Below are 25,138 nucleotides of genomic sequence, written 5' to 3'. Positions count from 1 at the left end.
TAAAGATGACGGTAGTGCACGATTACTTGACACCCACCGGGCTGGGGAAGGTAGCGCTAATTAGTCAGAAAACTTACTTTTCAGACGTGAGTCATTGGAAGCAGGTGTCAAGGGAGCCTTTAACGAGGCCCTCGTGACTCAGTTGATATTTCCACTCTGCATCACCGCGTGTATATTGTACTGAGATTGTGGTGGCCTCGCCACCAGAGACAGAGGGCAGAGGAGAGAGAGAGGAGGAGAAGAGAAAGACAGACAGAGAGAGAGAGAGAGAGAGGAGGACGAAGAGGAGCGAGAGGGGAGAGAAAGAGAGAGAGAGAGGTGCTTGGAGGACCCAGTGTCCAATGTTAAAAATAAATGCCTTCTGGTTTTTGGCCATCTTTCCTATTTCCCTTCATTCTTTTTTTAATTAATTAATTTATTTTACTTAAAGTCAGGGTCTTGCTCTGTCGCCGAGGCTGGAATGTAGTGGCTATTCTCAGGTGCAGTCATGGCTCACTGCAGCCTCCAACTCCTGGGTTCAAGGGATTCTCCTTCCTCAGCCTCCCAAGTAGCTGGGTCTACACCACACCTGGCTAACATTCCTTCAATAAATGTTTATTGAGCACCTACAAGGTGCAGGCCCTACATGAGGTGCTGGGAGTCAATGGTGAGCCATATTGCTGAGTCCTGTAGCTAAGAAGACGAATAAATGAGTCAATTTCGGAGGCTGATGACTGGATATAGAAGATCAAGCTGGCTAAGAGGAAAGCGGTGGTGGTGGTGCTGATGTGGATTCTTTGAGAGGTGGTCAGGGAAGGAGCCAGCCATGCAGTGTTCCACAGGAAGGGTATCCCTGGCAGAGGGATGGGCAGGTGTGAAGGTGCTGGGATGGGAATGATGTGGCTGTGTCCTTATGGGTTAGGACAAGCTTGTGACCGTGACCTGAGTGGGAAGCCCCCTCCCCACGCCTGGCACTGAGGGGCTGTATGCCAGCTGGAGTGGAATCTGCTGGACTGGCCTGGGTGCTTTCTCTACTGTGGGTCACATATGCTATATGAAGTTGGGGACCTGTTGCAGGTGGGGTCGGTGCAGGTCGCAGGTCGGGTGGGTGCTCTGTAGGTCATTGGAGTCACAGGGAGGCCTGTGGGGGCTGCAGACTGTGCTTCTCAGTCTGCCCAGGGAACTGTAGACCCCCTTTCAAAAACATCTGTCCCTGCTCTAGGTTTAGATTTATATGCAGGTATATGATGTAAAGCATTTTTTCACAGCTTAAAATAAATGCATAGAATAAAAACCCTACACGATTTTTAAAACATAAAATGAAGTGATTTCACCTCATAGTCAACAATGCTGACAGGCCCCCTGATGACTTCTCAACTGTCAGGGGCGCCTTTGTGTGAAAGTTTGAGAAACTGGCCCTAAGGGGTGAAAGAGGTGAATAGAGGACGGAAGAGAAGGAAAAAAGGATAAAAGGGAAAAAGGAGAAAGAAAGGCCCCGGAGGTGGGGGGAGTCAAAGAGAAACGAGAGAGGGAGTACAGTATTCACAAGTCATTTTCCGAAAAGTGTCTGTTTTCTCTCTTTTTCAGGCCCAGTAGGGCCCCACCGGGCCTGAACGACCCAAGCACACAGGGCCCTTTACTTCCAGTCCCCACACGCTGGCTTTGCTGGGAAACCCAGCTCCCCCTTTTAAGAGAGCCCCATGGAAGGCATTCTCTCTTTTTCATCAGTTTCCTTTACCCTGGACATGATCCACATTAGAGACAGACATGTTGTTGCGGTTTGTATTTTTCTCCAGGCAGACCCACAAAGCAAGTTTTTGCTGGGCATGTTATTTGCATGGTGAAAAGAATAAGCCATCTCCTTACTGAGGGAAACAGACATAGGGGCTGGGGCGGGCGGGGGTGGGCTGATGACCCGGCTTCCTTTCATGGCTGCAGGCGGAGGGGCAGGGCCCCTCTGCTGATGTGCGGGTGTCCTTCCGGGGGTGTGGGAGTGAGGGTGTCCTTCCCCGGGTGCGTGGGAGTCGGTGCTGCGCCAGGACTGCACTCGGAAGCGGCCTGTCCCTGTCCAGGCGTCTGCAGTGGATGGCAATGGCTTCGGGCCACAGATGGCAGGCAGGGCAGGCGTGTCCTCTGTGCTCAGTTATTGTCTCTGGTGTCCGAGGAGGCACTTCCGAACAAGATGTCACTGTCCTGGGACACGCTCAGCTGCGACTTGGTTTTGATGAGGAACTGCGCCCTCCGGAACATCACCCTCTCCTGCTCCTGCTTGAGCTCCAGGTAGGAGCGGGAGAAGGTGTGGAAGATGGAGGTGACTGGGAAGGCCATGAGCAGGATGCCGCTCAGGATGCTGCTCAGGGCCACCACCTGGCCCGGGGTGCTCCTGGGGACCATGTCGCCATAGCCCACCGTCGTCATGGTGATGACGGCCCACCAGTAGCAGGCAGGGATGCTGGTGAACTCGGGGCTGTCGGCCATCTCGTTCTCGATGACGTAGAGCAGGGGCGCGAAGAGGGCGATGGCCACGCAGAGGAAGAGCAGCAGGAGCCCGAACTCGCGGGTGCATCGGCGGGCCGTGAGCCCCAGCGTCTGCAGCCCCAGGGAGTGGCGCGCCAGGCGCATCACGTACAGGATGCGCAGCGCCCGCAGCACGCGCAGCACCAGCCCCACCTTGTCCAGGTAGCTGTTGCCCGCGCCGGGCTTGCGGCGGCCCGCAGCGGCGCCGTCCACCAGCAGCGTGATGTAGTAGGGCAGGATGGCCACCAGGTCGATCAGCGTCAGCGGGCTCCGCAGGAAGGCGAATTTGCTGGGCGCCTGAATGAGCCGCAGGAGGAACTCTAGGGAGAACCAGCCCACGCACACCGACTCCACGATGAAGACGTTGTGGCACATCTGGGAACAGTGGCCCTGGGAGAGAGGGGAAGGGACGCCGGAGGGGTCAGCGGGTCCACCAGGGAAGGAGCGCGGAAGCTCTGCCCTGTGCTCTGCTGGGTTTCCCAGGCGGAAGGTGACCTCTCCAGGTTGAGTGGCCCCAGGTCCTCTCCCTAGTTGTGCCCACTGAGGCCTGCAGCACAAAGCACCATCTCTACTCTGGCTGCTCCTCATCTCTCTCTCCAGCCCCCACCTCGGCCCTGAACTCGACCCCCAACCGGCTGCCTCCCTGACGCTCCCACCTGGCTGTCTGAGGGGCATCTCGAACTTGCCATGGGATCCTGGTTTTCTCTGCCCACTGGTGGTTTCCCTCCCTAGCTTTCGGCAATCCCATCTTTCCAATTGCTCAGGACAAAAGACCTGGCCTCATCCTTACCACCTTGTGTATAATTCCCAGGAAGTCTCTTCTTTTACAACAGTGCGAGAATCAGACCCACGGCCCACTGCTCCCACCTGGTCGGGCAACTGTTCTTTCTTGCCTGGACAGTTGCAGTCACCTCTCCAATGGGCTCCCTCATCCCTGCAGCCCATTTTCCACACATAGCCAGAGGGATCCTGTTCCTCCTCTGCTTAGCACCCTCCATGGCTCCCAATGGACTCTGAGGGATAGTCATGTTCAGTGCCCCCATCACTGCCCCGGGCAAACTTAGGCTAAGGCTGCCTCACCGAAGCTTTCAAAAGAGGCTGGAAATGTGCAGTTTTACATGAACTCTCCTGGTGATAAATGTTGGTGATAATGTTGGTTAAATAGATAAAATGTTGATTTAAGTCCTGGTGATAATTCAATGCAAAGAAATACTCTATGGTCCACGAAAACATATTTTTACTGGGTTTGGCATGCAGGCTGCCAGCTTGCCTTTCTGGTCTGCAATATAACTGGGTGGTAAACAGTCCTTGAGTGGATTTGGGCCTCATCCTTGAAGGGGCCTTTGGCAGAGAGGAGAGGCCAGCGTGGTTCCAGCCTGGGGCATCTTGGAGGTTCTGGGTTATGGCTGAGTTCGAAACGTCCCACCTGAACAATTCTGTCCCTAGGAATATGTTAGAGGCTGGAGATATGAGCTAATACCTGGTGGGGCTTTAAGGTCTTAGACCTCTGGGATGGGAAGCCCCTTCCTCTGGGAAGCCTTCCTGGAGTGTGCCCCACTAAGTAGCTCCAGCATTGTCAGTGGGCCTGCCACACAGAGCCTCCTTGGCTTGTGTCTCATGCTTATGGTGATGGGGGGTGGCGCCACTAATCCATCCCAACCCCAATAGACTTGAAGCTCCTTGAGGTTGGAAGACTTGTCCTGGTCACCCTGTCTCCCCTGTAGTGCCTGCATGCAGTAGGCACTCAAATGTGTGCACAAGGAGCAAGTGAAGCAGTGAATCCCACTCTGGGCCCCAAAATGAAGTTGAAGAACAGCATTTTCACTGAATCCTTAAAAAGTCAAGGTATTATTATTTTTTCAAAAAGCAAGTATCAGAAGTCGAACAAAACAGTGGCTTTATTAGTATTTTCCTGATAAAATCATGATCAAAGATGTTGGAGCTGAGAAGAAACTTATACTAGGTACAGCAATTTCCAGACAGGTCTCAAATGGTGAGCATTTTCCCGTTTCTTTCTTTTTCTTCTTGACCGTAATCCTTAAGAGAGGACTTATCCTTAAGAGAGGACTTTCTACACACTCGCTATGCACCACTTCTAATCCCTTCATGTGGTGTGGACTCACTCAGCCCAATCACTTCTTTTTTTTTTTTTTTGCTCTTGTTGCCCAGGCTGGAGTACAGTGGTGCAATCTTGGCTCACCACAACCTCTGCTTCCCAGGTTCAAGCGATTATCCTGCCTCAGCCTCCCGAGTACCTGGGATTATAGGCATGTGCCACCATGTCTGGCTAATTTTGTATTTTTAGTAGAGACTGGGTTTCTCCATGTTGGTCAGGCTGGTCTCCAACTCCCGACCTCAAGTGATCTGCCTGCCTCAGCCTCCCAAAGTGCTGGGATTACAGTTGTGAGTCACTGCACCCGGCCCCAATCACTTCTAATCACTTCATGTGAACTCACTGAATCCTTGCAACACTGTGAGGTGGGCCTGTTCATACCCCCCCTGGACAGGTGAGAAATCAGAGGCTCAAAGAGGTTAAGTAACTTGCCCACAGCTACTACCCACCTAGAGAGGAGAAAGCAGGATTTGAATTCAGGCTATCTGGCTCTAGCCCTGACCTCATCATCACTACCCCTCATGCTTATTAAAAGTTAATTTTACCAGCTGGGTGTGATGGCAGTTGCCTGTAGTCCCAGCTATTCAGGAGACTGAGGCAGGAGGAATGCTTGAGTCCAAGAGTTCGAGTCCAACCTGGGCAACATAGCAACACACCATCTCTAATTTTTTTTTTTTTTTCCCCAGACAGAGTCTCACTCTGTTGCCCAGACTGGAGTACAGTGGAGAGATCTTGGCTCATTGCAACCTCCACCTCCCAGATTGAAGCGATTCTCATGTCTCAGCCTCCCAAGTAGCTAGGATTACAAGCGAGTGCCAACACGCCCAGCTAATTTTTGTATTTTTAGTAGAGATGGGGTTTTGCCATGTTGGCCAGGCTGGTCTTGAACTCCTGACCTGAAGTGATCCACCTGCCTCAGCCTCCCAAAGTGCTGGGATTACAGGTGTGAGCCACCACACGTGGCCTAAAATTGTTTATCTAATTAAAAAAAGTTTAAAAAGTTAACTTTACTAGTTGAACACTATTTTCTTAATACCCATTTAAAAATTCAGCTTATAAGCCAGGCATGGGGGCTCCCTTCCTCCACATACATAAGTGGAAAAATCCTGACACGGTGAGTACTTCTAATGTGAAATTCGAGAGCGCATGTACATGAGACATGAGAATCGCTTCAATCTGGGAGGTGGAGGTTGCAGTGAGCCAAGATTGCACCACTGTACTCCAGTACAGTGTCATCTTAGCACTTTGGGAGGCAGAGGTGGGAGGATCACTTGAAGCCAGGAGTTTGAGGCCAGCCTGGGCAGCAAAGCAAGACCCTGTCTTTTTAAAAAAAAAAAAAAATTCAAGGTATACAAAAAATACCAGCAGCCCTCTGTGGATTATTAATGCAACAGCTATTGCTACTTCCTCCACATACATAAGTGGAAAAATCCTGATATGGTGAGTACTTCTAATGTTAAATTCGAGAGTGCATGTAAAGCACTTAGCACATGCAGGGTATACAGTAAGTGCTCAAAAAATACTGGCTGGCATGATGGCATGATATTTACATTCATTTCACACCACCATACCTGTTTCTCCACTGCCTATACAATTTGTACCTCTGAGACCTTTCGGTCTTTCTTGAAGCTTACAGAATCCCCATATATAGGGAAGGAGTCACCAACTCAAAGGCCCATGGTCTCATACACAAGGAGACTGAACTGGGCCCCTGTGGACTTGGCTGTCCCCAGGAGCTGCCGTGTAGGACTGCAGGTTGGTGTGTATGTTGGCAGTGGTAGGGGAGGGGAGGGACCTAACCTTAGAATTTTTTTTTTAATTTTATTTTTTAGAGATGGGGTCTTACTCTGTTGCCCAGGCTGGAGTGCAGTGGTGTGATCACGGTTCACTGCAGCCTCACCTCCAAGGCTCAAGCAATCCTCCTGCCTCAGCCTCCCAAGTAGCTGGGACTACAGGTACAAGCCACCACACCTGGCTAATTAAAAAAATTTTTTTTTGGTTTTGTTTGTTTGTTTTGTAGAGACAGGGTCTCACTACATTGCCCAGCATGATTTTGAACTCCTGGGCTCAAGCGATCCTTCTGCCTCCAGCTCCCAAAGTGTTGGGATTATAGGCATGAGCCACCATACCTGGCCTGATCTTATGATTTTTAAAAGAAGCTGAGATTTTGAATTTTTATGTGAAAAACCGTCACTTTTAATGTTGGCAACCAAGTCAAATTTTTGGGAAACCATGTTTCCCAAATCACATAGTCTGGTGGGGCTATATTAGGTCCCCAAGCTGCCACGTGGGAGCCATATTTCCATGCTTACAAACACAGACTGGACTTAGACCTGGGGTTGGGCAGTGTCCTCAAATACCGAGTGGGTGTGAAAACACTTCCCCCCCAAGGTTGCTCCAGGGAGCTTCCCAGGGCTCTTATCATTCCCTGGGGAGATAAGACGTAGGTGGCACATGCAGCCCAGCTCCCGGCTCCCGTGAACTCCCAGATGAGTGGGAGCCCTTAAACCGTAGCACACACCCCGTGTCAGGCGCTAGAGTAAATAAACTTTCCATTCATTCTCTTATGTAACAAAAAGAAATGCTCACCATTTGTAGACACACATGTACCCATCAGTAAAAATTATCTTCAGGACCCAGAAAATGTGTCTGGGCTACTATGATGCAAAGGATTAGGAAGGTTGAGAAAGAGCCAAGTAGTTGAGATAAATTTGATGATCTATGTAATATGCTTCGCTCAGGGCCAGGCACGTCAAAAATCATGCCATCCATTTATCCACTCATTTGTTCGTTCAACAGATAGTGGTTGAGTGCCTGTTTGTGCTGGACACTGTTCTAGATACTGGCAAGGGAGAGTGCAGTGGCAGGCACAGTGGAGGCCAGGACAGGCACAGGAATGGACCCCCACGCGCTCACATATTAACAGGGAGGCAGACCATGCACACAAACATTCCTGATGTCAGGAGGGACCAGGGATACTATTCAGCCAGTGTGCAATCAGGGGAGGCTTCCTGGAAGAGGTGACAATGCTCAGCGTCCCTTCCCTCATGGTGGCGCATCTCCCCGCGGGGCGTGGGCTCTTACCTGCTCCTCCTCCTCCCTCAGGCTGGGCAAGGTGCTGACGGAGAGGTTGACGGCGGTGACGGTCACGAAGAGCACCGACAGGCAGGCGAACACCTTGCCGGGCAGCCCCGAGTGCGGCCTCTCCACCATGTCGCGCAGTCGCCGCATGCAGCGCCCCAGGCGGCCCTCGCCCTCGGCCGGGCCCTCGCTGTCGCGGCCCTCGCTGTCCAGCACATCGTCCTCTTCCTCCCGCTCCACCATCTCCGCGAACTCCTCGATCTTCTGCAGGTAGCGGCGCTTGCAGCAGCCGTCCAGGTGGTCCTCCGCGATGCCCCAGTACAGCAGCTCCTCCTGGAAGGACAGCGCGCACATCTCGCGCAGCAGCCGCAGCTTGCCCGCGCGCAGGAAGGTCAGGATGGTGCCGAAGGCCCCCGGGTTGCGGTCGAAGAAGAACTCGTTGCAGGTGACGTCGTAGTCATCGCACACGTTGAGGATGTCGTCGAAGTTGGTGCAGGCCTTGAGCTGGCCCAGGCGCGTCAGCGGGAACTCGTCCAGCGTGGTCCAGGGCAGTGAGTACTTGATGCCGCCCACGTTGATGATGATCCGACGGCGGCGGTCCTCGGGCTGGCAGCCTTGTGGGGGCTCATCTTGCGGCCGCAGCCGCTGCGCCCGGCGGTAGAACGCGCCCTTGATGGCCTGGCGCTGCGGGAGGAAGGCCGGGTGGAAGGAGGCGTCCGAGGTGCAGCTCAGCGCGCTGTAGTCATAGTCAGAATTGTCTCCCGGTAAGAGGGTCATTTTGAGCCTTCACATCCCTCTCGGGCCTGTGGGGAGAAGGGAGGAAAGACCCTTAGTGACCACCCTTAGCTTCACCTTGCTGAGAATGCAGACGCCGCAGATACTCAGTTAGGGATGGAATCTTTGTCCACCACATCCATAGGCTGCAGCCCTTAGCCCTGCATGGCATGGTATTAGGAGGTGGGGGCTTTGAGATGTGATTTGGTTCAGATGTGGTTATGACAGCAAAGTCCCCACGATGGGATTCGTGTTCTTATAAGAAGAGGAAGACAGGCCGGGCGCAGTGGCTCATGCTTGTAATCCCAGCACTTTGGGAGGCTGAGGCGGGTGGATCACCAGAGGTCAGGAGTTTGAGACCAGCCTGGCCAACATGGTGAAACTAAAAATAGAAAATCTAGCTAGGCATGGTGGCATGCACCTGTAATCCTAGTTACTAGGGAGGCTGAGGCATGAGGATCACTTGAATCTGGGAGGTGAAGGTTGCAGTGAGCTGAGATTGTGCCACTGCACTCCAGCCTGGGTGACAGAGCAAGACTCCATCTCAAAAAAAAAAAAAAAAAAAAAAAAAAAAGGAAGGGACACCAGGGCTTTTTCTCTGCCATGTGAACACTCAGGGAGGCATCTAAGTGTGAAGCCTGGAGGAGAGTGCTGCTGGCACCCTGCTCTTAGACTTGCAGCCGACAGAACTGGGAGAAATAAGTGTTGCTGAAGCCACCCAATCTGTGGTATTAATATTTGGTTACATCAGCCTGAGCTGACAAAGATATTCACCTAATAGTGAAATAGCAACAATATTGTTCAGCATCTCCCAGCCTTCACGATTCTCCCATATCCATCTATGCACTGGGGATGCAGCCGTGTGCAGAATGTGAAGGGGGTCTCTGATCCCAGGCAGCTGACATCCTAGTGGATTTTCAGGTGACACATGTACTGTTATTTACTTAACATTTTATTTTAAATTAACCTTTTTTTTGGTATTTATTTGGCTTGGAAAAACAATTTAGTGTAGACTTACAGTTCTCATAGGGCTGATTTTGTCTCTCAAAAGACATGTAGCAATGCCTGGAGGCATTTTTGCTGGTCATGACTGGGGATGCTATTGACATTTAGTAGGTAGAGGCCAGGGAATGCTGTTGCATGTCCTACAATGCACAGGACAGTCCCCACAACAGACATTTATTAGGTCCCAAATGTCCTTAATGCTGAGGTGGAGAAGCCTGGTTAGTGGTTATGAACATAGACTTTGGAGTCACACAGCCTAGGCAAATGACTCAACCTTGGTGTGTCTCAATTTCCTTGTCTGTAAAATGGGTACAGCCACGTGACCTATTTGATAAGATTACTGGGAGGCCTAAGTGACTTATGTACTTAGGAGCATTTAATGCAGTGCCTGGCACATAGTAGGTACTCAGTAATTATTGTCTATTATTACTATTATTTTTGAGACAGAGTCTCACTCTATTGCCTAGGCTGGAGTGCAGTGGCACCATCTTGGCTCACTGCAACCTCTGTGCCTTGGGTTCAAGCAATTCTCGTGCCTCAGCCTCCTGAATAGCTGGGACTACAGGTGTGCCACCACACCCAGTTCATTTCTGTATCTTTAGTAGAAATGGTTTTGCCATGTTGGCCAGGCTGGTCTTGAACTCCTGACCTCAGGTGATCTGCCCACTTTGGCCTCCCAAAGCGCTGGGATTATAGGTGTGAGCTACCGCGCCTGGCCTATTATTATTTATCTTAAAGGGATAACTTATATTGTTTCCATTAATGGAAAACAGGTATCACTTGCCATAAATCAGAAGCAACGGACAAAGAAATGCACAGCTATGAAAGCAATGCCATGTTTGCTCAGGTGACGCAAACATCACCTTGAGGATGGATGCAGGGGTGAGCTGGACAGTCACGTTCATCCAGGAAGCCTTCCTTGGCTCTTCCAGCTAAATTGAGCACCCCTCCCCTTACAACTGGTGCATCTGTCTTCACGGCAGTTACCACCCAGTTCTAGAATTGTCTGTGTGCAAGCCTGGCTCCTTCATTAGGGAGCCTGCTCCCTGGGGGAAGAAACGTGCTTCAGTCATCTCTGAATCCCTGTGCTCAGCACTGTAAGGGCTCAAAGAAGTGCTTGCTAAATGAGTACATCTCCTGTTGATGAGACCAACATGATAAGGCGACTTCTGGGGAACTGAGGTCAAAATATTAACTCACATGGACTCCTTCCTTCCCTACCCTCAAAGCTAACGGTTTGCGCTACTGGAACAAGATTGCTTATTCATTACCAGTTCATGGGCTGAATTTGGTTCACAGATATTTTGCTTGGCTTGGAGAAGTTTTTGAAAGTTGAGAAATTTCATGTAAAAATCCATATCCTTGGCTTCTCTTAAAAAATCAGGATATCTGGCAACACTTGGCCTAAACGCCAACTGAGAAATGGCTACCCCTTTAGGCAGCACATACTCCAGTCCACCACAGTCCCCACCCCCTACACTATTGTCTTCCTAATGCCCACTCTATTCCACTCACATGTGTTTCCTTCCCGGCCCTATAGGCATTTGAGTTTGAGACCCATAGATTACAGCTACAGAGCTCTCTGGAATTAAGCTGATGCACAGAAAACTTAGTAGGAGTCAAACACTCTGCTTTTAAAAATCACCAGCCCTCGGCCGGGTGCGGTGGCTCAGGCCTGTAATCCCAGCACTTTGGGAGGCCGAGGTGGGTGGATCACGAGGTCATAAGATCGAGACCATCCTGGCCAACATGGTGAAACCCCCTCTCTACTAAAAATACAAAAATTAGCCAGGTGTTGTGGCACGTGCCTGTAATCCCAGCTACTCGGGAGGCTGAGGCAGGAGAATCCCTTGAACCTGGGAGGCGGAGGTTGCGGTGAGCTGAGATTGTGCCACTGCACTCCAGCCTGGTGACACAGCAAGACTCTGTCTCAAAAAAAAAAAAAAAAAAAATCACTAGCCCTCTCCCTAGACAAATCCCCGATGGAATCAAGTTGGTAAAAGTCTATCAATTCCACATGGAAACCCATTTCTAATACTTAAATATGGGTCGGTGGTGTGGACATGTTCAGGAATACACCCGCTCATGCACACACACATACACAAACACATGTACAAATGAATGAGAAAGTGTTTTAATAGGTGCTGGAAGGAGAGGCACTCCTTTAAGGAGGCTTAAAAGGGCCTCCTTCCTAAGAGGAATTGCTTTACAAAAGCACATCATCCCTCTGCTACTCACTGATCTTTGGGGAAGGCCACAATCGCATAGATCAGGGTTTGGAAAACTAGGGTACACCTGTGTTTAAAAGAAAAATGATTTGATTTTAGACGGTGAGAGTGTTTTTAACTTCACCTAAAATTGGAACCCATCTCCTCAGGCACAGCCTGCCAGGATCCCTTGGAGGCGTGGGAATAATCCCTTTCAGGCACTTTCCTTGGTGATCTCTCTTTTCAGCTCTGCTGTTTCATCTTTGCTACCACAGACAAGAGAAAAAGTGACATTCTGTTTGGCAAGAATGGTGATGGAGGTAAAGGGAAAGTGCCTCACACAAGCCCTGGAGGGCTCTTGTGAATCTCCATGGCTTTAATCACCTCTTCTTTTCAGGAATTTCTTCTTTCAACCCCCCCCCCCCCCCCCCGCTTTCCCTCCAGCAGAAAACTCCCCCAATTAGGGATTTATTTCCTTCACGCCCTGCCCCCATGTGAGTTTCCTGTGTGGAAAGTGATCCTGTCTCAGCAGCATGGTGAGTATGGAGAGGCTGATGCTACTCCATACAGTAATAAACACAGTAACGACCTTGTTCTCAAAGCCAGAGTTCCCTGGGGAGATGCCGAGGCCGGAACTTGCTAAAGGAAGAACAGGCATATTTTTCCACGGCCTTTGGTCTTGCAGATACCCGATCTGCTGTGAGATGGACGGCTCAGCACCTCTAGACCCTACACTAAAGTTCATAAATCAAAGAGGCCCCAAAGCCTGGGCTTCTGAAAAATAATGCTGCTTTTCACCCAGCCTGACATCCTCACAAGAAAATTTTTATTTCTCCATGGTGTTAGTTCTGTTAGTTCTACAGCATGGTGGGTTTTAGTGATTTTGCCTCCGAGGGTCTATGGATGCTTGGGGAGAGGAAGCTGTTTGAGGCAGAGGCTGCGATGGGGGAGGTGAGGCGAAGTCCGGAGGCAGGTGTCATTCATTCATTCATTCATTTGCTCATTTATTCAATAGTTACTGAACACTCACCACGTGTCAGACTCAGACTCTGTGTTAGAGCTGGAGACACGGCAGAGAACAAGACAGACCCAGCCCTTGTCCTCACGGAGGTGACCTTCTGGTGGGAGAGGCTGCTTCCAAATGAGCACACAAGTCATTTCAGGCTGCAGCGACTGCCCTGTTGTTGACAGAGCAAGGGGAAAGATGGAGAATGACTACTGTGGGATGTGGGGCAACACTGGCTGGAGGGGTGAGGAAGGGCTTCTGGGAGGAGGGGACATGGGGCTGAGCCGCATGGATGGATCCAGCTCTGTGAGGAGCTGGCAGAAGGAGTGGCAAGAATTTTCTCCCTGACTTGGGGGTGGGCTTGGATGATCAAAGACCAGAGAAGGCCGAGCACAGAGCGAGGGGAAGCTGGGAGAAGCGGAGGGGGGCAGGGGCTAGGTGCAGCCGGGCCCAGGGACTGACAATAAGGAGCTGGGGCTTATTCTGCAAGGGACAAGGAGTCCATGTGCACCTGCCAGGTCAGTGGACAGCGAGTGGGCTGGGGAACCCAGGCTGGAGGCTATGGAAGTCATTGTGGAAATGACTAAGGTTTACAGCGGTGGAAGTCCTGGAGAACGGGAGGGATTTGGGATGAACTTTGGAGGAAGAGCCTTCAGGACTGGCTGAGGAATGGGGCCTGGGGGAGCTGGAAAGAGAATCAGGATTCCAAGGGTACCATTTACCGAGGCTACCGATAGGTGGCGCTATGGTGAGCTGAGTCAGAGGAAGCCGTTCCCGGCTGTGGCACGATGGACCGAAGAGGATGCCGGCAAAATCCAGGAGGGAGGGCGGAGATGGGTGTCTCCCAAGGATGGTGCCAGACCATCAGTGCTGAGCTGATGGGTGTGTGTTTGCCGGGGGGGAGGGTGTCACCTGGCAGCTTTGACCTGGCTAGATTGGCAAGGGCAGGGGGGCCACCGGGTAGCAGAGCTATGGTGAAGCCAGAGGCAGGGGCCTCACCTGTGCCCTGTGTCCGGTGTCCGGTAACCACTGAAGGTGCATCACATCAGGCCAGAGTGGTCAGTGCAGGGCATATGGTAGGCAGAAAAATGTCCCCACAATCCCCTTGATGCCCATGTCATAATCCTAATCTCTGGAACCTGTGACTATGTTAGACTGCATCGCAAGGAGGAATGAAGGTTACAAATGGAATTAAGGCTGCTAATCAGCTGACCTGAGATGGGAAATTATCTTGGATGATCTGGGCGGGCCCAGTGTAATCAACAGGGTCCTTATTTGTGGAAGAAGAAGCAAGCAGGAGGCAGAGCGGCAGAGGGCTGTGGCATGAGAATGACTCCACTGGCCACTGCTGGCTTTGAAGATGGAGGAAGGGGCCATGAGTCAAGGAATGCAGGTGGCCTCCAAAGGCTGGAGGAGGCAAGGAAATGAGCTCCCTGGAGCCTGCAGAAAGGAGCACAGCCTTGCCAACACTCAATATTAGCGCAGGCAGACCCATTTCCAACCTCTGACTTTCAGACCTGTAAGATAATACAATTGGGCTATCTTAAGCCACTCAGTTTGTGGTAATTTGTGACAGTTGCAATAGGAAATGGGATGCTGAGGCCGGGCATGGTGGCTCACGCCTGTAATCCCAGCACTTTGGGAGGCCGAGGCGGGTGGATCACTTGAGGCCAGGAGTTTGAGACCAGCCTGGCCAACGTGGTGAAACCCCATCTCTACTAAAAATACAAAATTAAGCTGGGCGTGGTGGTGGGCACCTGTAATCCCAGCTACTGGGCAGACTGAGGCAGGAGAATCGCTTGAACCTGGGAGGCGGCGGTTGCAGTGAGCGGAGATGGTGCCACTGCGCTCCAGCCTGGGCGACAGAGCAAGACTCTGTCTTGAGAAAAAAAAAAAAAGGATGTTGAAAAAAAGCTGGTTCTGGTTCTGCTCCAGCTCAGGGGACAATGTGCCAACCACCCCAAGCTGAGGAAGCAGAAGGGCGCACAGGCTTTAAAATTAGGAGACCTGGGTTCAAGGCCAGTTGCTCTGTGACTTTCGGCAAGTCATGCCCTACCCCTGAGACTCAGTTTCTTTATCTGTATAATGAGGCTATAAACAGCTCCTGCCTCCTTGAGTTATGGTGAGGACAAAAGCAGATGGCATAGGTGATACGCTTGGCTCCATGCCTGATACTCAGTGAACCCTCAGTAGTCGCCTCGGAATTCTCACGAGCTACAAGAAGAGTCGGCTGCCCCGCTCCCTGCTTCCCAAGAGAATCTTCTTTTCTGACCTGACCCACTGGGATTTGGATCCAGCATCATCTGACCCCCGGATCCCATTGCTGGAGGGTGTGCGGGCTGGCCAGCACTCTGGGAAAGCCACTGGGTGGTAATGAGGGAATGAGGATGCTGCTGCCCTGTGACCCAGAATCCCACTTCTGGGTATATTTCCCAGACCTGGGACCACAGAGGGTTGTGGCAGACATTGTCAGTAATAAATTATTTGCACTCAAATCCTTCACTCAGGGTTTGCTTCTGGGGAACCAGATGGAAGACAGTAACAAACAAGGTACAAGAATGTGTGTTCTGTGTTGTTTAAGGTACCAGGAGGTCCCCTAGCATCCATCCCCAGGGGAGTGGACAGGCAGGTCTTCATAGAGGCAGATTTTGGAATCCTGCAGATTGCCCAGGAATCAGAAGCAATGGACTGGGTGGAAGTTTAGCAACACATTTAGGTCTTAAAAACAGTGTGCCGAGTGGAAAAAGAAACAGAAGTTTCTAGCACTGTGCTATTTATGTAAATGAACACACACACATTACATATTTTACAAGGTCTCAAGCACATGTGAGGATCTATATCAACCACATGGAGGGTGCCTGGAAGGGCAAAGGAAGGGGAAGAAGCACGGAGATTGGAAAATAGAAGAAAAATGAGTAAGATGAGACAGCCTGGCACAGGCCAATGAGGAGGCGTGCTGGGAAGCGGTGTGGTTTGTACAACTCCTGGTTTTAACCCAGGTTTAAAAAGAAAAATGAAGAGCACAAGCACAACAGAACCTTCTAATTGCTCGGGGTGCTTGGTGGATACAGATTCCTGGGACCCTCCCTTCCCAGTGGAAATGCCTGAAGGGGAGGCCCAGGAATTTTCACAGGCTCTACTGGAGATTCTGTGTGAGGGAGGGGACTGGGAATGCCTGGAGCTCTCCCAGGGGCTGGAGGCACAGGAGCCGCTCTGGGCTTTGGCCAGGACTCCCCTGCCCAATGTGTCAATCTCCTAGAGGCTCTGGAAGGCTCTGTGAGTCCCGCTTCATTGGAGAAATGGAATCCCTTCTGGTTCGTGAGAAAAATCTTCTGCACTGGGGCTGCCTTGATCAAATTTCCATTCAGGGTCCCAGAGATCCACTGACACTCTCCTTGCAATTTTTCTATCCTTCCTTTAAGGAAAAAGGTGATGCTTATAAGCTATGGCTGAGGGCTGAGAACATACTTCCAAAGATAAATGATCTTTGAGACCATAAGGCGTTCTGAGTGGCAGTTGTCATGTGACCACCCTGAGGTCAGCACATGACTGAGGGTACAGGTGCAGGACCTGTGCGGTGCGTTTGGGAGGGCGGAATGGGATGGAGTGAAGGTCCAAGCCAGGGTGGCTAGCCGCCCCTGCTGCTGCTGCTGCTAATAACCCTGTGGCCTGAGCAGGCCATCACACCCACTGAGCTGCTGGCCTCTCTGAGCCTGCCTCCTCCCCTAGAAAATGGGGATAAGATTGCCAACCTCACAGGGCTATTATGGGGATCTGGTGAACGGAGGTTTGCTGCAGGGATGAGCAGTGTCACCGGGCCTCCTGTCCCCATGGCTACATTCCATCAGGGCATGAAATGGTTCTACAAATGGTCCTGGGCTGACCCCAACTGCTTTCAGGTCTCTCCGGGGTTCCAAAAAATTGCGGGCCTCTCTGGACTCTGTTCTTTCTGTCTTATGCTCTCCGTCCCTCTTCCAAGTGGCAGTGGGGAATGCAGAGAGAGTGCTAAGTGCACAAAGTGTTATAAATAGCAGCAACCACAGCCTCCCTCCACTGCAAACTCACTAAGTGCCAGGTGCTGTTCTAGAGGCTTAATTGCATGAGTCTCCATCCTTTCCTAAAAAGGTAGGCATTATCACTAATACCCCCACTTTATAAATGAAGAAACTGAGGCTCTGAGAAGTGAAAACTTATGTCTGGCAAGAAGCGATGAAGCCAGAATTAAACTAGGTCTGTGGGACTCCAGGCCAAACCTCTTTGACCCCTGCCTTTTACTGCCTCCTTGAACCACTTGTTCCTTTCGGGGAGCTAGGGTGATATCTCCACCCTTTGCAGTGAATCAAGGACTGGGTTTCTAGTCTGTGTTTCATATGGACAAGATTTTGGAATGTTTTTGAGGATGGGGAGAAGCAGGTAATTGTCTATGGCTGGGGAAACGTATTTATCATTATTTAAAAATCGACAAAACCCCTAGTTTTGCCAAACTCAGGGTTGCCATTTTGGCCTCTGGGAAGGAGATGTTGACGATGGAGGCAGAGGGTGGAGTTGTCTCCAGAAGCCCTGCGGACGCCTTGATTTTGACCCAGTGAGTCTCATGTGGTCTTCTGAGCTCCAAAAACTATGAGACAATAAATTCAGGCTGGGCGCAGTGGCTTTCGCCTGGAATCCTAGCACTTTGGGAGGCCAAGGTGAGAGAACTGCTTGTGTTCCAGAGTTCAAGACCAGCCTGGGCAACAGAGTGAGACCCTGTTTCTACAATTAAAAAACAAATTAGCTGAGCGTGGTGGTGTGTACCTCTAGTCCCAGTGACTCAGGAGGCTGAGGCGGGAGGAACACTTGAGCCCAGGAGGTCAAGGCTGTGGTGGGCCATGATAGTGACACTACACTCCAGTTGGGTGATAGAGCAAGACCCTGTCTTCAAAATAAATAAATAAATAAAATAATAATGATCACAAATTTGTATTGTTTTAAGCCACTAAATGTGTGCAAGTATGTGAAAGGAGGAAATTAACACAGCCTCCAAGGCAACTTTCCAGAAGGAAAGCATTTCTCTCCTGCACTCTGTAGGCTTTGGCTTCTCTCTCGTACCATGCCTCTCAACCTTGCCATTCCCTCACTCCCAGTGGGTGTCTCGGGGACCCGTCCATCTCTCTCCATGCCACTCTTTCCCAGGCCCTGCAGTGTTTCACTGCCAGTATAGCTTCATCTGTCAGGATTAGGGCTCCTGGCCGGCCGACTCAGAGGCAGGTCAGGCTGCATTAATCCCCAATTAAAATGTTAATCAAAATGGATCCAACCATTAGCCTGGCCTGGGTCCTGGCATGTTAGATTTCTGAGAGCTGCTGTGCCCTGGTGGAGAATCTGTCTTTCTTAGCCACCTGCCGTCTGTTCTCGCCATAGTCCCACCACCCTGGGCCTTGGCCCAGCCTCCTGAAAGCTGGGGCCCAAGTTCCTGGGGAGATTATGTGCTGGGAGCTGGGCTCTTCCCTCCATCCCTCACTTGCCCCCAAATGAGAAAAAGTGCCAGTGTCCCTCCCCGCTATAAAAAAGACAGGCTGCCTCCGGAGGAGCCTCCCTGCTGTGCTTCAGGCAAGCAAAATAACACCAAATGCACGTTTACGTTTGCCTTCTTCCATGGGGAGGTGTTTGGGGACTGGAGCCAGAAGATCCTTTACTCTTTGCCTCCTTGTAGCTCAAAATTAAGCAGAGAAGCAGGCTTGGGGGAGCAGTGGGGACCTCGGGACGGCAGGAAGGGAGACACCTGCTTACCGGAGTCCTCTGGAGGGAGAGCATGATTGGACCTTCCTGGGGAGGTGTGGGTGTGAGACTGAAGACTCACCTCAGGGCAAGGGACAGTCTTAGGCACAATTCAGATCCTATTTGTAGCAAAGTCACTTCATTTCTGATGTTGTTAATCAAATACAGTCTGCTGGATGACAAAAATGGTCCACAGCGATGGAGTGCTTCAGCTAGATTCTTCGCCTCTCCCTTTTTATTAATTCTACTTAAAGGGGCTTTACCAGCTGCCATTTTTCACCCAAGGGCTCCATTTCTGGGCTTAATGCATCAACCAAGAGTAGATTCCTGTACTCCTAGACCTCTAGCAACAGGCAATGTTGACTCTTCATCAACATTGGAAAGCAGGGTGGAGAAAGGACAGCTGAGCCAAGGTACCTACTGAGGCTCCAGGAGGTGAGTTCCTTGGAGCTGGTTTGAGTCACTTAGCCCTGTATCCAGCACACATCTCTTTGTTCTTCTGTTTCCTGAGGCATCTCCCTTCCCTCTTGCCAGAGCCCAGCTGTGCGTCTGGTGCAGAGAATTCAAAGTGGTGCTCAGATCTGCACCAACCAGGCTCCAGGACAAGCTTCGAGAAAGTCTTTGGGGATGAGGAGAAGCAAGTAACCTCTGCCTCCACTGTCACATCTCCCTCCCGGAGGCCAAAAAGGCAACCCAGAGTTTGGCAAAACTAGGGGTTTTATTGATTGTTTTACTCCCACGGCTTGAGAACCCAGGCTATAGGCTGTGAGCCTGGGCTCTCAGGTCTCAGGAGAAGAACCTAGATTGCCTCGTTTCCAGTGCGCTTGCAGTTCCCTGCAGGTTAGGAGTGTCCCACGACAGACATCTTTCCACTGGAACGGGCTGGCTTCGAGAATGACTGAGGAGGGTGATCCCCAGGGGCCAACGCTTGCCTGTTTTTCAAACACACCTTCCCCCCCTCCCCTCCTAGCAGGTGACTGCAGAGCTCCAAAAGCTAGAGGAGGCACGAGTAGAGCTCAGGTCTGGCAGAGCCTGAAAAATCCCCCAAAGAAGGACAGCATGCCCTAGCCACAGTGCCCACCGCATGGCTCCAGTCAGCAGTGCCAAACTTTTCTTGGAGATGTGCTGCTGGTGAGGCTCTCCATAGGGACTCTGCCATCATGGGTATGGGGGTAGCAAATACACACTGATGAATAAACCTCTGCTCAGATTCATAGGGCAGGAGCTTCCCCCAACCCACAATGAATCAGACCAGTTCCTGCTCCCTCCTCTCACTTCCCCCTGTACTTATCTCAGGGAGTCAGCCAAGGGGGTGGGGGCGTATGTGTCTGTCTTCCTCTTCTATGTGTCTGTCATTTACCTGGGTAACTTTGGTGCCTGACACCCTTTAAGGACTTAATAACAGCAAGTGCTTAAGAAAATGCCTGCTGAATGCACAACTTAACTCATAAACCCCATTGGTGGGCACCTGCATTCCTCACTAATGTTGGATCAGTGTTTCTCAACTCCTCCCCACCCTACCCCATCACCCGCCCCTAAGGAGCTTTGAAAAGATCTTTTCTTCCTATTCTAGAACCAATTCCAGCTTCCACGCCTCCCACCTTGAGAATGAATGCATTAGATGAACCAAGACTTCTGCCTATACACATGGGCTGCTACAGTTGGCCGCCCCAGCAGTCTGCGACCTCCCAAGGGGGGGCCTGGGTCTTAATCCTTACTTCTCTCTAAGCTGCTTGAAGGGTGCCCCCATTCTATCCTGCCCCCATCCCATCCCTCTTCACTTCTCCCCAGAATAGCACCTCCATAAATGTTTGTGAACTGAATGAATGATTGTTGAGCGCCTGGCATGATGAGCTGCTCATAATAGGTGCTCAACCGATCTTTGTCCAATCTATGAATGAATGAATGAACTTCACCCTTTTCCTTCCATACCTCCGGGCTGAACCTCTCTCCCATATGGAAACCCTAAGGCTGAGACCACCACCTTCCTACCAGTTACTGGGGTGCCTAGTGAACTTTCTCAGTATCCCCAGCGCCTAGCACACAGTAGGCGCCCAATAAATGCTTGTTATGTTCATAGTTAATGACTGAATCAGGCCCATGGTGGGGGTGGAGGGGGGTTCCATACCGTGCCTAAGGATACAGTGAATGAGCAAGTGACAGACACCCCCCCACCCCAATCCCTAACTCTCCCTTCTCCCGGGATCCGGGGAGAAATCTCGGTCCAGAGCCGGGATGCGCCCCCGCCGGGGTCACCACGGCGGCGAACGTCCCGGACTTCGCATCCTGGGGACCCCTTGGGAAGAACCGAAGCCCGATCTGCACCTTGGCCGTAGCAAGCGCGCTCCACGCCGCCACCAGCGGTGGCTCCCGGGTCCTCTGTCGCCCTGGCCTCCCCGCAGGCGGGTTTCGAGGCCCCCGCAGGGAGTTCAGGGCCACGGCCACGTGCAGCCGCCCCCGAGCCCGAGTTTGCAGGCTCGGGGTCCGGCCCGCGCTTCGGTGGCGCCCGGCGAGGTTGCAGCGCGCAAAGTTCCCACCTCAAGTTCCCGTCGCGGCGTCCCCGCCTAGGAGTTGGCCCGGCCGCGGCTTCCGTCCCCCGGCTGCCCACGGGTCCGGGGCGAGGACGCGAGAGGGGCCTGGAAGCCGCCCGGGACGCCCGCTCTGCCTCCCGGAGCCGCCGCCAAACTTCGGTACCGGGGCCCGGCTCAGCTCCCGCCCTCGGAGCCACGGCCGCCCCGTCTCTGCCTCCCGGTCCCCGCCGGGCTCCGAGTGCGCCGGGAGCGCGGCGCGGCAGCCGCCGAGGGAGGGAGCGGGGCAGGAGGCGGGACGGAGGGAGGGGACTGAGCGCGGGGCGGGGAGAAGGGGCGGGCAGCCGAGAGCGCGGCGCCGGGTCTCGCCCGGCTTCGGGACAGTGGCAGCGGCGCCACCGTCACGGGGCGTCCAGGCACCCAATCGGGACCCCGCACCTTGGATCCGGGGTCCTTGGCGCGCCTGCTGGATTGCGCTCCTCGCGGCACGTTCCTGAGCCCGCGTCTGGGATGGCTGGTGCTACGCCCTCCCTTCCGTTGCCTTCTTCCCGGTCTGCTTTCCCAGGAGGGCCCACCCTGCGGCCCTTTCGGCTGCACGCGCCAGCCTTTAAGGTCCCCGCGCTCCGCTGCCCTGGAGCTTCACGCACCAGGCGGCGCGGCAGCCTCCTCGGGTGGTGCGCCCTGTCAGCTTTCCCCGCGGTCCAAGTGCGCCGGTGGTCCAGGGTCCGGGCCCCAAGCAACACCGCCCCAGGGTCTACATGTGCCAGATATTAAAACCCCAGTCTCCGCTGCCCCGGGGCCGCTCTCCACGCGCTTCCACATCCTGGGAACCACATGCGCCATGTCTCCTGCCTTTCCCTGAAGTTCAAGCGCACCGCTGTCTCCAGGCCCCCTGCCCCCCTATCCCGGGCAAGTACTGCATCCTTAAGGCCCTCCACGCGCTGCTGCCCTGGAGCCGCAGGCTCCAAACAAGCTTCCACATCCTGGGGGCCACATATCGGGCGCCTTTTCTCGACCTCTTGAAGCAATGTTGCCCTTGGGCCCTTCCTGCCACCGCCACCCAGGGACTGCCAGCACCTTGCTGTGCCATCTTCCTAGGGCCAGTACGCATCGTGCCAGGTGTTTGCCCTTCCAGTCCCGCGGGGCCAAGGTCCCAGAGCCCTCCCAGGTCCCAGCAGACCCGCATTTCGTCGTCCACTCCCGTGGCTGGTGCAGGGCACTTGGACCAGGTCCTGGGGTCTTGGGGTCTTGCGCCCAGTGTGGCCGCCTAGCCTCTGAGTTGGTAGGATGCTGCACAGATGCTGGAGGTTGGGTTGGAGGGATCTATTGGGTTGGAGGGATCTGTGCTGCTGGCAGGGCTGGCCTCTTAGGGTCACTTGGCTTGCACTCCGTTCCTCTTTTCCTTTCTGTCTCTACTGCCCTTGCCCATCATCAGAGAACCAAGAAAGGATATGAAGAAACCCTGCTGCCTACCAGCCTGAGGCCTTCTGCTTAAGAGTGGGGCGCGGATTAGGGAGTCGTGGGTGCTCATTAAGTGGGTTAGGGTTAACCCTAAGAAATGAGCGCAGGGCACACTAGCCTGCGCAGCAGTCCCAGCTACTTGGGAGGCTGAGGCAGGAGGAGCATAGGAGTTCCAGGTTATAGTGCGCTATGATGGCACCACTGCATTCCAGCCTGAGTGACTGAGCTAGATCCAGCCTCTAAAACAACAAGAATAAAAACACTGGCTTACTGGGGAGGTGGAGGCCTGGACAGACAAGAATCTGCCTAAGGACCTGTTTCCAAGAGCTCACCTTCTACTGGGGGCTTGGCAGAACTGGGAAACTGCTGAAATACGTGATTGCAGAATGAAGCCAGACAGGCTGCTTTAGATAGAATTATGGGGGAGGGCTCCTGTGGAGGTGATGATTACATGGAGCCCTGAGCCCAGAGAGGGAGCTCATCTCGCAAGATGGGAAGAGAGCTTTCTAGGTGGACAGAACATCAAAGTCACTGGCCTTCAAGTGGGAGAGAGGGAGGCAGGTCTGAGAAACAGCAAGGAGACCAACTAGCAGTGTAGGGGAGGGGCCCTAGTGGGATGGGGTGGGCTTTCATGGTCAGAGGGTCCCCGGATTACATATTGAGAAACACTCCTCTTGTGGTGGATCAGGCTTCTGCCTTCCTTTCCCATCTGAAAATTCTTTTTTTTTTTTTTTTTTTGAGACATAGTGTCCCTGTGTCTCCCAGGCTGGAGTGCAGGGGCACGATCTCAGCTCACTGCAACCTCCATCCCCCTGGGTTCAAGTGATTCTCCTGCCTCAGCCTCCTGAGTAGCTGGGACGACAGATGTGTACCACCATGCCCAGCTAATTTTTGTATTTTTAGTGAAGATGGAGTTTCACCATGTTAGCCAGGCTAGTTTTGAACTTGCAACCTCAAGTGATCTGCCAGCCTCAGCCTCCCAAAATGCTGGAATTACAGGGGTGAGCCACTGCTCACAGTCAGAAAATTGCTGTCTCTATCTTGTTTTTGAGACAAGGTCTGGCTCTGTCACCCGCTGGAGTACAGTAGTGCAATCATAGCTCACTGTAACCTCTAACTCCTGGGCTCTAGGGATCCTCCTGCCTCAGACTTCCGAGTAGCTGGGACTACCACGCACCACCATGCACCACTAATTTAAAACAAAATATATTTTTTTGCAGAGACAGGCTGGTCTGGAACTCCTAGGCTCAAGACATCCACCCACCTCGGCCTCCCAAAGTGCTGGGATTACAGATGTGAGCCACTGCACCTGGCCATGTTTCTATCTTTTTTACTTGCGTATTATCTGTGTCCCCACTGGGGATCAAGCTCCGTCAAGGCCAGGACTGTGTGCTGTCTCTCCCTTCTCCAGCAGCCTCCACTCTGCTAGGCACATACAGAGCAGGCTTCTAAAATATTCCTGGAAATGATTTCTGGGGGAACTCAGGAGTTTTCTGGAATAGATGTGACTGTCTCAGAGAGTCAGACTCCTCACTGATAATCACAGGGTGAGGATGCAGAGCAGGGGCTCTGAGTTTACTGTGCATCTGAATTCCCCTGAGGGCTTGTTAAAACCCAGACGGCTGGCCCCGACCCTGGAGTGGCTGATTCAGTGGATCTGGCATAGGGCCCTTCTGAGGAGTTCCCTGCTGATGCTCATGCATCAGGTCTGGGGATCCCACTTTGAGAACCACTGATATTGAAGATTTGAACCCCTACCCAGCTGGGTCTGACCTCAGAGCCCTCATGAGGTCCCGGGAGAGACTCAAGCCAGCTTCTTCTTGTGTAGGATCCCTAGGACCTAATGGCCACCTCTAGAGATGGGGCTGGGCTTGTTAGAACACTGTACACCTGAGTCAAATTTCACAGTGACCTGCAGACAGAAGACCTGGTACACTGTGGAGACCTTCGGTGTGAACAATGACTTCCACCCGGTCCTGCCCACCCGCAACATACACACTCACTTGCTTTACCCAGGAGTTAAATTACTGCCTGATCTTATCCCTCACTGTGCTAAACAATGTCCAATAAAATCCTTTTAAGTCCTTTTAAGGAATTCCCTCTTTGCAGTTCCTCCCTCCCTTAGAGTCTTCCAGATTTTTCACTCTTCTCCTCATATCTTCATTTTCCTCTTGAAAAGCATCCTTCCCCAAGCTGTTGTGTGGAAAGAGATGTTGATGATGCCTGTGGAAGCTTCCTGAGAAGATGGGAGCCGTCAATGCTTGCTGGGCACCTACGAGGTGCCAGGTGGTTGCTGGGTGATTTGAAGTCATCAGAGGCATAACTGGGCCAGGAGGTGGACTCTGGCACGCAGACCTGTTCTATTTGTCCCTACTGAGTTAAAATTTTTAAAAATTAATTGAAAATTAGTTGCTGACCTTTAAAAACTGGGAGATTTCACATACAATTTTTTCTTTTGAAACACTGTGAGATCTGGCCAACATCCTTTACCCATGCAGTGTGCTGGCGCTGGGCAGTGGCTTCTTCTCCCTGCGGTGTGCCCCTCTACCCACATCATGCCATCTCGGTTACTGCCAGGCCCCAGGAAGCAAGAGTTGGTGACTTTTCATCTTGGCAGATGGTCTAGGGTTGCGCGGTAAATGGCAGAGTCAAATCCGAACCCAGGACTGCCTGACCCAAAGGCCCAAGCTTGTCACTGAAATAAAAACTG

The 25,138-nt window shown here is 52.3% G+C and overlaps 1 protein-coding gene across 2 annotated transcripts; it reads right to left on the bottom strand.

Annotated features, from left to right (window-relative positions):
• Nucleotides 1-1,764: 1,764 nt before the first annotated feature.
• KCNG1 (potassium voltage-gated channel modifier subfamily G member 1) lies at nucleotides 1,765-21,243 on the bottom strand. Of its 2 annotated transcripts, XM_025399569.1 has the most exons (5): nucleotides 20,977-21,225; nucleotides 11,822-11,942; nucleotides 10,457-10,515; nucleotides 7,694-8,493; nucleotides 1,765-2,886 (listed from the first exon to the last, which is right to left on the bottom strand). In XM_025399569.1, exons 4-5 carry the CDS (start codon nucleotides 8,465-8,467, stop codon nucleotides 2,119-2,121), a joined length of 1,542 nt encoding a protein of 513 aa, XP_025255354.1. In that variant the 5' UTR covers nucleotides 8,468-8,493; nucleotides 10,457-10,515; nucleotides 11,822-11,942; nucleotides 20,977-21,225; the 3' UTR covers nucleotides 1,765-2,118. The 2 variants fall into 2 exon arrangements, with proteins under 2 accessions (XP_025255354.1, XP_025255353.1); XM_025399568.1 differs by lacking the exons at nucleotides 10,457-10,515; nucleotides 11,822-11,942 and having other exon boundaries at nucleotides 20,977-21,243.
• Nucleotides 21,244-25,138: the final 3,895 nt, after the last annotated feature.

This window comes from Theropithecus gelada, chromosome 10, assembly GCF_003255815.1.
Source record: "Theropithecus gelada isolate Dixy chromosome 10, Tgel_1.0, whole genome shotgun sequence".
Taxonomy (NCBI): domain Eukaryota; kingdom Metazoa; phylum Chordata; class Mammalia; order Primates; family Cercopithecidae; genus Theropithecus; species Theropithecus gelada.
This window is presented reverse-complemented; position numbering and strand designations above follow the sequence as displayed.

Excerpts from the sequence above, each read along its gene's own strand:
- KCNG1 (XM_025399568.1), bottom strand. The coding sequence starts at position 8,467 with ATGACCCTCTTACCGGGAGACAATTCTGACTATGACTACAGCGCGCTG. Across the intron at positions 2,887-7,693 it reads TGAGGGAGGAGGAGGAGCAG|GGCCACTGTTCCCAGATGTG; the intron begins GTAAGAGCCCAC and ends CCTCTCTCCCAG.